Here is a 14,360-nt window from a genome sequence, read left to right as displayed (position 1 = left end):
GTGTGTGTGTGTGTGTGTGTGTGTGTGTGTGTGTGTGTGTGTGTGTGTGTGTGTGTGTGTGTGTGCGCGCGTGCGTGTGCATTTGTGCGCGTGTGTGTGTGTGGTAAGGGTCAGTGACCCCATTGGGGAACAGGAACTCATCCAACCTGCAGAGAAGCCTCAGACCTGATGAGGAAGTGAGCAGAAGTGACACACATTGTCTCAGTATCTTCAACACACATACACATCACGCATCCTATATTTTAGCCTTCAAAGTTTTAGCAAGAAAAGAACATAGCAGCATAATGAATAGTTTGAACACCAGAACTGCCCTGCATACGTGCACACTCATAGACTCGTGCATTCTCAGGACTCCAGGGGCTCAGCCAACACCTGGATCAACAGCAGCTCTCATCCCTCACAGAGAAAGGACTCGAATGGGCTCTGAGCTGTGTGCATGTGGGTCAGAGTGTGTACGTGTGTATGTGTGTGTCTGTGATATGAGAAATCTTTGTCTGTTTACAGATAATCTGAGTCAATTGAGAATTTCCTTACATTTTCTGGACTGGATTGCTGTTGTGTGCACAACCATCTCAACCGCATTTTATCCTCTGCCTGGGGATTTCTCAGCGTTTGCTTACACTCTGCATTCAGCCTGTGACTCACCCATGCACTTTTCTCTATGTGTGTCAGACATATGTTTTGGAAATGTGGCCATCCGTCTCCCTTCGTTTAGACAAACTACATGTGGGAGTATTGCAGCATTGCATGATCTTGTTTCATTTTCATTGTAGTAAGTTCAATCCCCTCTCAGTAATGTGGTGTTTCACTTTCATTCCTATTTAACTTTCACCCCTTCTTCTTTTGTCCTTAAGTTATCTCACACTCACGGCAGCAACGTTATCTCACTAGCCAATATAGTGATAGTGTGCGTGTGGTTGCAGAAGGACCTTCCCATTCTTCGGTGTGTCCCTGTTGCCATCTAGTGGAGTTATGGTGCTTGCAGATATCAGGATCAGATGTGACTGAGCCCGGCCGACGTAAACCCACTTCACCCCAGCGCTCACAAAGCCCACAGCTCTGTTTCCTCACCCTGGAAACAACAGGAGATTCTCTCAGCTGTGGGTCAGGGCAGAGAAGGATCAGAACACAAATAAAGAAAGGCCAAGAGGGCCGAGGAAGGATTGTTTGGTGTGAAAGCCTGCTGGGCTTATTGAGGAATGTGGAATTATGAAAATGGCTTATTTGATATCTCAAGTATGTGTTTCTTTTTTTCCCCTTGAACTCTTTTCTCATCTCTTGCCGCCCCCCTCCTTCTCCTTTGGTTTTGTCTGTCAGTGGGTGTCGGAGCTCTGGATCTGGAGGGGGATACCCGTCCGTCGGCCCTCGGCAGGCTCAGCCACACTGCGTCTTTGAAGAGAGGGGGCAGCCTGCGAACGCCACGACCCAGCAGTGAGTACGCCGCCACATCACGAACACACCCACTCACTCTGTGCTCGGGAGGGGCTTCCCTGTCTTAGTTAATGTCTGAGTGTGCATATGTTTGTTTATGTGTGTGACACTTTTTGCCATGAACCGTGTTTAGGGGAATCACAGTGTAAGAGTGTAATGGAAGTACAGTTGATGTCTTTAGGTGGTGCGGTAACACAAACAACAAACAAACAGCTGCAGCCTGCTGTGCCGGATCAGCATTTTTTTTTTCTCTGATTCTTTGAATGACAGAAGCACTCTCACATTTTTAACTCACTGCCATAGCCTCTCACACATCTACTCTGTTTACCCTCCCATAACGTTTGAGTTCAGCTTTAAGACAGTACTCAGTTTGTGCAATATTTGTGCATCTTTTTTTTCCAGCCTGGCGTTTTGAAACGCCACAGCAGGTGCAGTTTGTGGAAAAGCTGTCAGATGTGGTGATTGGTCAGCTGCCCAACTTCTGGAAACTTTGGATCTCTTATGTTAATGGAAGTCTTTTTAGTGAGGTAAATAACCTAAGAAGAAAACTAGTACATACGATATACCTAATCACTTCGCTCAAATCTAAAAAAAAAAAAAAAGCTTGATTACATTTTCTATCTTGGTTTCTCTTGTTCCTCATGTGGTTAGAAATAGTTTTGGCTCTTTTGCTCAGGATGTTGAGAAATCTGTTTCTGAGATTTCTTCCATTACCGTAAATACTGGAAATAAAAGCTGGATTTCTGCACTTAATATTATTTCTGATGATGAACCGCTATACTGGTCTCCTGTTCAAATAGTTTGAACTGGTTTGAACATTAAAGGTCCAGTTTAAAACAAGAAAACATTTAGGGTCTGCATTGTCTCTGGAGGACGACGTGTTTGACTTGTCTTTTTTTGTGTGTGTGTTCTGCAGACTGGAGAGAAATCTGGGCAGGTGGAAAAATCTAAGAAGAATGCCAGACAGAGACAGAATGACTTTAAAGTCAGTGACTTGTTTTGAGGTGTTTCACTTACCGCAGTTTCTTTTCACATAAAATGTGTCTGTTAACTGTAATTTCTACATCTGCTGCTTGTTTCATAGAAAATGATCGAGGAGTTGACCAGTCGCCTCGTGAAGCTAATTCGGGGGGCTCTTCTCCCCACGACTCTGCCACAGGGGGAGCTTAGTCGTTATGGAGGCTGGGAGAACAAGACGGAGCTCTCTGGAGCCTGGCTCACGCAGATCATACACATTGTCAGGTTCTCGGACAGAGCTTTTGATTGGGCCGATTGGCTACAGGGATTTTTGGCTTCGTGCAAACTGTATGATGCCTTCTCTGTATGATACGTTCTCGTGACCTCCCTCTACTGTTTTCTCTTGTTCTTTCTGTTTCCTCTGTTGTCTCTCGTCCAGGGGTTGTCACGACGCTCTGTCTGCATTGGAGATCCCAAATGACTTGCTGCAGGTGATCCAGGATCTGCTGCTGGAGCTGAGAGTCCACTGCCTCATGATGACTCTGCTGCACACTACGGAAGGTGAGGGAGGAATTTGTCAGCAGAGCTTTTATGTGCACATGCATCATTATGTTCAGTTCTTCTTCATCGGAAAATAATATTTTTAAAATGTCAGTTTAAAGAGAGATATGTCTCACGACACCCTTCAGGTTTTATGTGTTTCAACAATGGGAACATAACAGAAATATGTTGTAAACAACACAGTTAACAACAGCTGAGTTTCAAATAATTACCATGTCAGTGTTAACATCAATTTTACTAAAAAAAACCTAAGGATACATGTAAAAGAGCCTGATATCTGAGTGTGTAAAGCTGTGAAATACCTCTGTGGATGCAGGAATATCTTACCAAAGAATCAGGAAGCGAAATGAGCGCTTTTGTCTTTCTCATGTAAAGTTTAATTGGCACTGTCATTCTGAAATCACAGTTTGATTGGTGTCCGTTGCTTGCGTGCATAGTATCATTTCCTGTTAGTGAAAAAGGTAAAGTATAAGATTTCTTGCATGCTAACTGCAGTAGCAGTCATTGGTAATAGTACATAACACATACTGAATGACCACCAACAGACAAATGTGTTGTTCTTGGATTAAAACGTTTCCCAAGGACACTTTTACCTGATTGTCATTTGTTCAGGGTATTTGTAAATACACACTTTGCATAAACCCAGGACATATGGTAATGCTATATATGGTAATTACTGCAAGACCCCATTGGATATTCGCCGGTCAGTGTCCTCAAGTGTCACCTCTTATAACTTCTAGGTTATTAATGGAGAAAGTGTTATGAGACTAAAACCAGACAAGCTCGGTTTCACTTGTGGTTAGACATGGTCATTTTGAAAAGAGTGACTGGTTTTCTCATAACTTTTCCCCCCACACTCACACTCAAATTGTGGTCTGGGCAGAAAGAATTTCATTTTATATCGCACTGTGGTTTTCCCTCAGAAACTCTTTATGCTGTTTATATTTTCATTTGTAATAATGCCGTGTGAAGGCATTCACACTTCGCTTATAGAAAGGCTTTTTTTGGTCTTGGAGTACAGCAGACTGAGGTTTCAAGTAATTGCCCTTTCGATTCATGTTTGGGTTTTTCTGAAATCAGATGTCAAGAGGCTTGCTGAGAAGGAGGACTGGATTGTAGACAATGAGGGAATCACCAACCTGGTATGTGTGATTGCATCAAGCACTACTTCAGATTTCATATTTTTCATATTCCCTAATGAAAAATGACAAACATGCTCCAGAAAATCTTCACAACATATCATTTTATTTAGCCACAAAACGAGTATCACACAGTAGGGTGATAGAGAAGAATGACAGTCTGTGTGTTTTTGTCTCTTTTTCTTACATTTTTGCAGTGTCTGTGTTAAGGCTACAGTCACTATGAAGGTGTAGGATATTTCTTTCTGTAGTTTGTCATCTGTCTTAATGGTTTGTGTTTGTGACTCTGGTCTGTTTTTGCAGCCTTCACAGTTTGAACAGTGTATGGTCCAGATGCTGCAGTCGCTCAAAGAGCCGCTGGAAATCAAACCAGGAGAGATCAATGTAAGAGAATCACAACTGTGGTCATCCTAACTTATACAGATACAAGAGAGTGAATCCCCTTACTGGATAAAAGGATAAGGCTGGGCTTTTTAAAACGTATTTATTGTTGAAATCACCAGCCTTACCTTTTAATGTGCATAAAACACAATTAATTAGACAGATTAAATCAGATTAGATCATCTGATCAGATTCCAGGCTTCAGAAACATCCACAGCTGCACTTAAAAACATTTTCACTGAAAGGGAAACCCAGTGCGTGTTCTGTAATTGCGTTTTTTTCTGTAGTGATAAATTATAGGTGCAGTAAACACATTATAATAAAGCTATTTTTCAGCATTGTAGTCCAAATAGGAAACCACTCATGATCCTGCTCCTTTCTGTTACAATAAAAACACAGGTGTCAGCCTCCTGTCTTAAAATATTTAGACAACATGGCGTTTGCATTTTCTCTTCTCTTCTTCAGGTGTTGCAGCTGGACCAGGTCCAGGATCAGGCAACAGAGCTGAGTGTGAGCATCATGAAGGTGAGATCCCTCAGTCTGTGATATTTTCACTAACATTCAAACCAGTTTTTCCTCAGGACCAGCTTTTAAAAATACCAAACCTTCATGACCACAATAAGCTTTAGCTAAGAAGACTGTGCAGAACTGAATGTTCCTGCCTATTTAACTGCCATTTCCAACGTCTTGAATAAGTAAACAGCCTTTTATAAGAAATATAAAAGTTAATGCACGTTACTGAAACAGACACACATTTAATACTTGTAGTTTGGTCTCCTTTGATTTCTATCAGCCGGCAGGTGCTGGTTAGTGTGTGCTCATACTGACCTCCATAATAGGTGACAGTTTGGCCAACTTTACCTGTTATTCTAACTTTAGCCCAAGTCTGGTCCATGTTCGGGTCTTTATTAGAGAAGCATCCAATTCTTGTGGCTGCTGCATATTCTGTTGGTGTTTTAGCAGAAACTGTGAATGCAGACACAAAACAGAGTTTCATCTGGCTCAGCCCATATTTATATCTGCTGCAGATATAAATATAAAATTTAAGATTTGAGATTCAACTGCAAATTTATTTGTTGAATAAAGTAAAAATCTCCTGTGGCGTCATGACCCAGTCTCTGGGTATGGATGCACAAAACCCTTTAAACAAACAAATCCTAACCCCCTGTTTAAAGGCTGTCACATTCCTCTCATGATCAAATTACCTGCTGAGAGAAAAACAGTAAGATCCTAGTAATAAATCACAAATAATGGTCCTAGATTCTACTCTACTGTTTCTCTTCTCCGAGCACGACCGGCCTCACAATGTCCTCTCTCTCCACCTTTCAGGTTATTTAGGGCGTAGAGCTGTCAGATCTACGGCCGAACCTTGTTCAGTGTTTTCCTACATGTCCAGAACATGAAAGTGTCCCAGTTTAACACGTGTCTCTGTGTGTATTTGTTTTAAATACAGTCTGATACAGACTTTATTTGCCCCATCGCCCACAGTGTAGATGACCTTTCCCCTCTATGACCTTACAGTAAACACAGCACTGACTCTCTTTGTGTCAGAGAACTTGTGTCTGGTGTGAACTTGGCAAGTTTATTATGTGACATGAGTGCAGCACTTGTGTAGTGTGTTTTCTCACAACATGTCTGACCTGTCCACGTGTTCCACTCAGGTTTTCATCAGGTGCTTGGAGCAGCTGAGCACTAAGACAGATAGAGACCCTGATGCATCTCAGTAGGTTTTTCAGTGACTTTTCTGCCCTTATTTTGTATATTATGTTTCTTTTATTGGACATTTGGTTTTAAATACATGTTTAAATCTCCTGTGTGTGCAGCAGCGTTGCAGTCGACTTATCCTCTCCAGATCGGTTTACTGCTGTTCAGGAGGGCTTCAGTCCGACATCAGTAAGCATGATGTGTTTTTTTTTTAGTATTTCCTTTTTCCTTTAAACTGTTTGTGGTTAATACACCTTAAGTCCCACATATGGTGACTGCCATCATCACCAAAGCGTGGGCTTCTCTCTACACAACTAGACAAACACGTGTCTCATTCAAACTATGAAATGTTATCATACTGTTTCCTGGTTGTGGACAAGAAGCAGATACTTCCTCATTTCCTGTAAGTTGTTTGAGATGTTAGCAATGGGGGTTAAGAGCAGGGGAGGAGGATGAGGAGGAGAAAGAGCAGGGTGTAGAGTGCTTCTGGTAAAGGGAAATGGAGCAAGGTGCAGACGGGGTTTCCCCAGCCCAAAATATGTGCAGTAGGGGGTAAGGCAGCCGGATCTGACTGAGTGCAGCTGACCAGAGTTAAGACCAGTGTCAAAGGATGTAAACTTGTGCTTCTTAAACTAGAGACACCTTCACATACAGGCACTGCTGTAGAACTGCCAATATTAGAAAGACAGTTTACATCAGCCCTGTGAAGCCTCTTATCTCTTCTGTAGGTCTGCAGTCTTGGTTAGTGTGTCTGAACAACACATTACTGCCAGTGACAACATCGTTTGTGGTTGTGAAAATGTAGGCTAACCATTCTGTCATTACCCCTGCCAGCATTTGTGTGCACGTGTTTGTTCATTGGTATGCATTATTGTGCCTTCTGACACTTATTTGTCACAGCCGATATAAGATCTGAGGTGACATTTTAGTTAAATCAATAAACAAAGGGAAATGATCATTTAGAAGACATTTTAGAAAAGTGGATAGACTTTTAAAATGTTTTTGGAAAGTGTGGTTTTGAAATGTAGACTATTTTGAAAAGCAAGCACCTTAAAAAAAGGTGTAAAGTGAGTATATTAGAGGAACTAATCTCACTTATTCAAGGTGTCAGACAGGCCTCAGTGGCCAGTGAATGCATCATGTGTGAGAGTGTAAACGTATGAATGTGTGTGTGTGTCTGTGTGTGCGTGTAGGAGCAGCGCCTGCTGATCATCCTCAGTAACTGCCAGTACCTGGAGAGACGCACCTTTCTGAACCTGGCCGATCACTTTGAGAAACATGGCTTAACTGGGACAGAGAAGATCACACAAGTCAGTGTCCCACTCAGTTTCTAACCATTTCAAACTTTACATAAAGGAAATAATACTCAGCTGTGTCTCATGCTGCTGATGAGAAGTGTGTGGTGCTGCTGTTAACGACAGTCTAGTTGATGACTGTCTTTTATACTTTTCTGAGTAAAAAAAGGCAAAGGTCATTTTCTTGAAAGCTCAGTTCCTCTCTCTACATAGACACACACAAAAGCACACAATGACTAATGGCTGAATCACAAAGCAGAGAAGTGTTCGGTTGGTTTCCCAGTAAAAACAAGATCATTTTCTTCGAAAAATTGATTTAGTCTCTCTCTCTCTCATATTATTAATATTTCGAAATCCAGATATTGGTGGTGGTTTCTCTAGATACCAGTCTTCAAATTTTAATATGGCTATAAACATGAATCATGAAATGAATTAAGAATTCCCCCATCATGCATCCACCATACATCTAACCGTCCTATTACACACCAACACATTTCAGCTGTAAAGTAATAATCTCCCCAATCCTCCTTGTGAAGCAGCACCAAAGCAGTTAAATGTGACAAACTGGATAGACAGCTGTAATACACACACACAACGCTGGGCAGTAATTCAGTAACACACCTTACTTATGCTGAGTGGAGTCATATTCATTGTTTTAGTGCTAGTAGTAGTGAAGTAGTAATTATTATTCCAAGCAAATTTTAAGAAACGGCTTCTATGATCCACAATAATTAGACTTAAAAGTGGACTACATACATTTGTCATGTTGTGATTGGTGCTGAAAAGACTCGTTCATTAATAAATTAATGGTTTCAGTTGCCAATTAAATTCATTATCGGACTTTATTAATCTGGAAGATGAATCAAATCCAAAAGTAGGAATCTGCAGTGATGCTGTATGCTGTGCACTGAGCTTAATGCTAATGTTAGCTGCTAACATGCTCCACATGCTAACATACTGATGTTAAGCAGGTTTACCTACATATTGTTGACCACGAGGTTTGGTTTGTTAGCATGCTAACGTTTGCATTAAACACAAAGTACAGATGAGTCTAATGGAAAAGTCAAAATCCAAATTACACATTTAGACTTTTGACTGACATGTTTTAAATGTGGCTAATCAATAGTTAGTGATAGGTTGTGATGTCTCAGCAGTGTAAAGCAAATGTGCGTTAGTGGACTCAAGACTGTACACGGACATACAACTTTAACTGGCAACAAACATATGAGTGTTATGTTTTTTTATTTTTATACCGATGGTTTCTGAAACCATCCCCAGAGGTGGTGGTCTTGTTATCAGAGTATGTTTGAAGAATGTGCAAGAGCTGAATCAGTATAGTAAATTTAGCCCTCCAGCTGGCAAATGTCAGTAAAAACTAATTATGCACCTGCAGTATTATGTATTTGTCAGTTTTTTTTGCAGTAAGTTGATCTGTCCTTGACCTGCCAGGTGAGTGTGGACACTGTTCGCGAGCTGGACAGAAAGTTGTTCGAAGCCTACATCGAGAGACGAGCCGACCCCATCGCAGGCTCTCTGGAGCCCGGCATCTACGCTGGGTACTTTGACTGGAGAGACTGCCAGACACCTACAGGTACGATATGGCCGAGCGTCAGGGAGCCGCACTCTGCAGAAAGGTCTGTACGTGCTCCTCATGTTCCCTTGTGATAAATCCTGAGGTAACAGTCTGAGACAACAGGGGGAAACCACCCTTAGCAGCCACTCAGTGACCCCTATAATGTCAGAAATTAGCCGAGAACTCAACGGCTCTGGTCTGATCTGGGTTGTTGTGGTTCACATGTGTCATGTGTAAAGTACAGCTCTTTGATGGCTTACTGTAAACACCACTGAGATCATTCTACTGGTCGCCCCTAAAAGTCACATGACCTTTGTGTTGAGCTGTGGGTGAGTAGTGATGTGTGTGTACAAGTCTAGTTTGGGCTTTTTTCTCACTAGATACACTCCAGACCCAGGTGAAACTTAAATGTGAATATGTGGTTTAATTCAGCACAGGATGTGAAGCAACATATCGGAGTGTGTGTGTTTGTGTGTGTGTGAGAGCTGAGTGAATTTTCAGATGGGCAGCAGCTCGTTACACAGTTTTCAAAAGGCAGGATTGATCGAAAGTCGGGCCTTGCTCTGGTTAGTTCCTGCCGCTGTGAGTTTGTATGTGAAAGAGGAAGATTTTGGAAACGAAGCCGCAGTTCTAGGATATGATACTTTCACTTGATGCATTTGTTGTGTGGGACCCATTCTGGTGTGTGGGTGCTCAATGCATTAAAAAAAAAAAACCAGTTTCAGTACTTTCACCCTGTTGTTGTTTGAGGTAGTTTCACTGTCAGAGTTTACTAAATGTTATGTAACATTAACTATGGCCTCTGCTGTGTCTCGTCCTCTCAGCTCAGCGTCTGAGTCTTACAAGTGTTCGCAACTGATTCTGTTAGTATTTTGTGTGTTTGTGTGTTTTTAGGTGATGCTTTATAGTCAAATATACAATAAGAATAAAATGAATTACGAAGTTTTCTCACTTATTCACATTTTTGCACAAATGATCCTCATTCAGATAAAATAGCATTAAAATGTTTAAGAATTGAAGCTTTGACTGGACCTCACATTGATGTATGTATCATTGTGTATATAGAACTACACTGGACCTCATGTAAAGCAGTGTTTCCCTTCGCTGTGCACAGTTTCCTTCTCCCTGAAACACCGTGACTCCAAAAATCACATTGATCAGTCACACATAGTCAGTAATGGTTGTTTTGCTGATGGGCTTCTAATTATTCCTGACCTGCCTCTCTACACTGTGTTTGTGCACGTTTGACATGTAGCTGCATGAGTCACTTTCTTCCTGAACACTTGTGTGTTTGTCTCCCTCAGGTGTAAGGAACTACCTGAAAGAAGCTCTGGTCAGCATCATCACAGTTCACGCTGAGGTACAGACAACCTGCAGACCCTCGGGACTGGTTCCCAGAGCCTGCACGAACACAGTATTTGGCCTTTTCCTCTCTTTTCTCCTTTCACCAACTTGTTTTCCCATCTCAGGTCTTCACAGTCTCTAAGGACCTGGTACCTCGAGTTTTATCTAAAATAGTTGAGTCAGTTGCGGACGAGATGTGTCGCCTCATGCAGTGTGTGTCCTCCTTCAGCAAAAATGGAGCCCTGCAGGTACATGCTGACACACACACACACACACAGAGTCACAAGGCCTTGTACCACTCATAGTAAGACCCTGACTCATAAATCGACCCCCCACACTTGTCGGGGATTTACCTGTCGTTTCTGATAACACCATATTTCAGTTCAGGCATCCAACTACTGACAGTTGATGGTGTTGACAGCTCTGTTGTCCGTTTTTTTTTTTTTTTTTTTTTTTGTCTCCGACCCACCCCTGCCCCACCCTGCGTCGACCTCAGGCTCGACTTGAGCTGTGCGCTCTGAGAGATGCCATAGCCGCGTTCTTAAACGCTGAAAGCAAGTAAGTGCAGCACACATTCACACAGTGTCACCAGTGGGAAGTCGCATACGCCCAGTGATTTATGGTAGACATAAATCTTAGCAGTCGCATATCCCTCACTACAATCCCCATATATGTTACCTGGTGTGTCATGGAAAGGAAGTGAAAGTAATCTGGTTCTGCTGTGTGCGTGCACTGCGGTGTGTGTGTGTGTGTGTGTGTGTGTGTGTGTGTGTGTGTGTGTGTGTGTGTGTGTGTGCATACATGTTCATGTGGTAGCTCAGTGTGCTGCCATAGTCTTACTCTGAAGTGTATGTCACAGCAAACCTTTAACTGTCCCGTAGCGCCAGTTTCAAACTGGCTTTGGACGCGCTGCCTCAGCTACACAGCGGAGCCGATAAGAAGTGAGTGTCACAGTGGTCATTGTTACTATAATAAAAGTGACTGTGATCTCTTAGTGTCCACTTCATGATTTTTTTTTTTTTGGTCTCTTCCTCCAGGTTACTGGAAGAGCTGCTGAACAAGTTTAAGAGCAGCATGCAGCTGCAGCTCACCTGCTTCCAGCCGTCCTCTGTGCAGCCTGTCAAGAGATAGACTCAGGCTGTTCTGTCCACCACAGTCCTGCACTGAGCTGTCTCTTATGTGTGGGATCATCTAATGAACTATGTCTCTTCAGTTATCACTTTTTTGTTCACTCATTGCTTTTTGCAGTGTCACTTTCAATTTCTGCTTCACTAGATTAGACATACGTGTCTGTTCATCTAATCTTGTAGAAACTAAATGAGTAGATTTCATTGTTACTGTGCAGGACAGTCCCAGTTGTGTTGGTTATGCTAATCACGCAGGGCCACTCATGCCGATAACGCACCACACTACACTGCCTCGCTTCTTTGTGCACGGCCAGCAGTGGGATGTCGGTCAGGACCCGGCCGTGGTCTCCGCTGTCTCTGCTCACACCTTGGAGAATGTGTTGAAGGTGGAAAGTTGCCGTTGATGCTTTTCCCCGTGTCATGTCAGCTGCTCAATAAAGTGCTAGATCTTACAGCTGCGAGTGATATGTTTTCATTATTTCTGTCCGATCATATTTGGCATTTGACAGCAGTCTCAACTCAAGGTGCGCTTACTTGCTTCTGAGCTTTCGACTGCATCACTTGGTCCTCATCAGCAGATGAAGCTTGTTGACTTGTCATTGAACTGTAAGTGTTTAAACTTCCTACTGGGCTGAGCGGTTTTAGGCTGTTGTGTTCATTTTAGCTGAAAGGTTGATGGTTGTTGGCTGCGCTGTACATGAGTGTACACACAGGGAGGCTGTGTACTTACAGCGAGACCTTTTCTTCCTTTGCGAGGAACGTGTAAGCTGCAAGTCACTCTTTCCAGTCTGAATACACTCGGCTCAGCAGAGCTCTGCCAAGCTGAAACAATTCTCAACATCTGGGTCCGGATCTGCATCAAACTTCAGACACAGCAGAGCTAGAAAATCCTGCACCAGGCGTGTTTTTAAAGGAAACCAAATCTTTAGAAATGGCTGGTTTTGCCAGGTTTTCCGATTATGCTGTATCAACATCAGCATTTATTAGTTACAGCCCTGCTTTCCACTGAAATCTGAGATGCTTTCCAGCAATCCTGTGAACTCACAAGTAAAGAATATGATCTTTCATATTTTATTCATCATAAATACCTTATTTGTCCTCTATACACAGATGTTTGTTATTGACGAATAGGTTTTATACCTAACTCATCATAGTGTGTAGTGGTTTAACACTGAACAGTTGCCGTCAGTCGTATTTCTACAGTGCAATAACTAGAACTTGCTTTATGTTCTTAAAAATACTTCAGCAGAGATGTTTTCTCTACTACACTTGAACATACAGAGGTGCTTCTCATATATGGTTTAAAATTGAACCCACTGTGTTTGCAGCTGATTGTACTGATGTTATTGATCCTGTCTGTTAACCTTTAAACTGTCTGTAGATCCATGCGTCACACTTGTGCGAACCGTTTTGCATTAGTGCATATGTGCAGACTGTTTGTTTGCACCACAGTTCAGATCGGCGGCTTCAGCCATTCATCTCTGGAGCTCCAGCTCACGTCTTCACTCATGCTGCCTGCATCTGGCTGTCAGGGAGGGGAGAAGGTGCAGGGTGTGTGCAGGGTGGGGACACTGAGGGCCGTTATTCAGGGCAAACAGAAGCCGCTGTAGCTGAATCCAGGAGAAATATGGTGACAACAGAAAGCACGATTGCACTCGTGGGTGTAGGGACTTACAAACTGAGCGCTATGGTTGTGGCAGGTCTAGTCAGAGGAGCAGCACGCCCACAGCTCACATGAGACACTTTTACAAGACATGAGGGGTTATCTGAGGACAGTGAGGAGCCAGCCTATTGAACCTGTCACTGATATTTTGACTACAACTTTCTTTTGTCCTCATTGTGCAGCTCAGAGCTTTTTCTGTCTCCGTTTCCCATGAATATGTGGGGGAAAGCCGTGCAGAGCAGGCAGGAGTTGTTTTGATTCTCTGTGTTCTAAACTTAGCTCTCTGTCCTCCCACGGATTCATTCACAAAATAAGTTCAAAGCCCAAAGCGTTATCCGTTCTCCACCAGGTGTGTGTTTACAGTAACAGGGGTGAGAAAGGGGAGTTTTTTAGTTATATTCATCAGTGCTCTGTTCCATTCAGGAGACAACAAAACCTGCAAAAAACAGAGAGAACTTTGATCTGACAGCTCTTCGCCCTGAGTGGGTAATTTAAAGGATGGAGAGATTTGACACATCACAGAAAATGTGAAAACTACTCACCTTGAATTTAGCGCAAGTTTCATTGTTTTTGAGGTAGATGTTGTTGTGCAGCTGAGTAAGAAAAGATTAGTAAGAAACCTCTTAGATTCACAATGGAAATTTGTCAGGTTTGCTCTGTACAGCCTCTTTTTAAATCCCACCAGCTACAGTATTAGAATAATTATTAACCTATGAAGGCATTTTTAGTTACAACTGTATTTTTTACTATGTCAGCATTCATTATCTGTTTACAACATAGTTAGAGCTGCTCACAGCCACATCATAGTTGTTATATAGTTTGTTAAATGCCAAATGACTGTTAAACAGTTTCTCCATTGTCGTTTGTACAACCTTCAGGCATGATGTGATAATAATCGGTTTGATTACTTATTGATTCTGAATATAGGTGCCATAATATCTGACTTGCTGTCAGTTGTCACTTTTCAGAGAAAGCTGAAGCACCGACTGAGTCAGATTTTCCACCTTTTCAAACGTACAAACATGTTTTGTCTTGAGGTGACAAGTGATAATGAGGGATCCACCTGCTGTGAAGAGAAATGTTACAGTGATTTGATCAACATCCTGAAATGACTGAGGTGTTTTTTTATGTCTAATTATTAAGAGGTAAGTGAAAAGACCAAAACAAATTATGTTGGTTCAAATG

General features: G+C 42.3%; 1 protein-coding gene across 2 annotated transcripts in view; it reads left to right on the top strand.

Annotated features, from left to right (window-relative positions):
- exoc2 (exocyst complex component 2) overlaps nt 1-11,966 on the top strand; it is a 41,080-nt gene extending 29,114 nt beyond the window's left edge. Inside the window, exons 12-28 of one of the 2 annotated variants that reach the window (XM_026323405.1) lie at nt 1,318-1,431; nt 1,834-1,958; nt 2,348-2,416; nt 2,516-2,673; nt 2,828-2,949; nt 4,030-4,091; nt 4,392-4,472; nt 4,935-4,994; nt 6,131-6,192; nt 6,296-6,362; nt 7,367-7,483; nt 8,918-9,059; nt 10,346-10,401; nt 10,511-10,633; nt 10,882-10,943; nt 11,267-11,326; nt 11,423-11,966. In XM_026323405.1, the coding sequence (XP_026179190.1) occupies nt 1,318-1,431; nt 1,834-1,958; nt 2,348-2,416; nt 2,516-2,673; nt 2,828-2,949; nt 4,030-4,091; nt 4,392-4,472; nt 4,935-4,994; nt 6,131-6,192; nt 6,296-6,362; nt 7,367-7,483; nt 8,918-9,059; nt 10,346-10,401; nt 10,511-10,633; nt 10,882-10,943; nt 11,267-11,326; nt 11,423-11,516 (1,574 nt within the window). In that variant the 3' untranslated portion in view covers nt 11,517-11,966. Of the gene's footprint in view, nt 1-1,317; nt 1,432-1,833; nt 1,959-2,347; nt 2,417-2,515; nt 2,674-2,827; nt 2,950-4,029; nt 4,092-4,391; nt 4,473-4,934; nt 4,995-6,130; nt 6,193-6,292; nt 6,363-7,366; nt 7,484-8,917; nt 9,060-10,345; nt 10,402-10,510; nt 10,634-10,881; nt 10,944-11,266; nt 11,327-11,422 lie in introns of both variants that reach the window. The other variant, XM_026323404.1, reaches the window with a different exon arrangement.
- The last annotated feature ends 2,394 nt before the right edge of the window (nt 11,967-14,360 follow it).

Source organism: Mastacembelus armatus, chromosome 4, assembly GCF_900324485.2.
Source record: "Mastacembelus armatus chromosome 4, fMasArm1.2, whole genome shotgun sequence".
Classification (NCBI taxonomy): Eukaryota; Metazoa; Chordata; class Actinopteri; order Synbranchiformes; family Mastacembelidae; genus Mastacembelus; species Mastacembelus armatus.
Note: the sequence above shows the minus strand (reverse complement) of the source record. Positions and strands in the feature narration are given on the sequence as shown.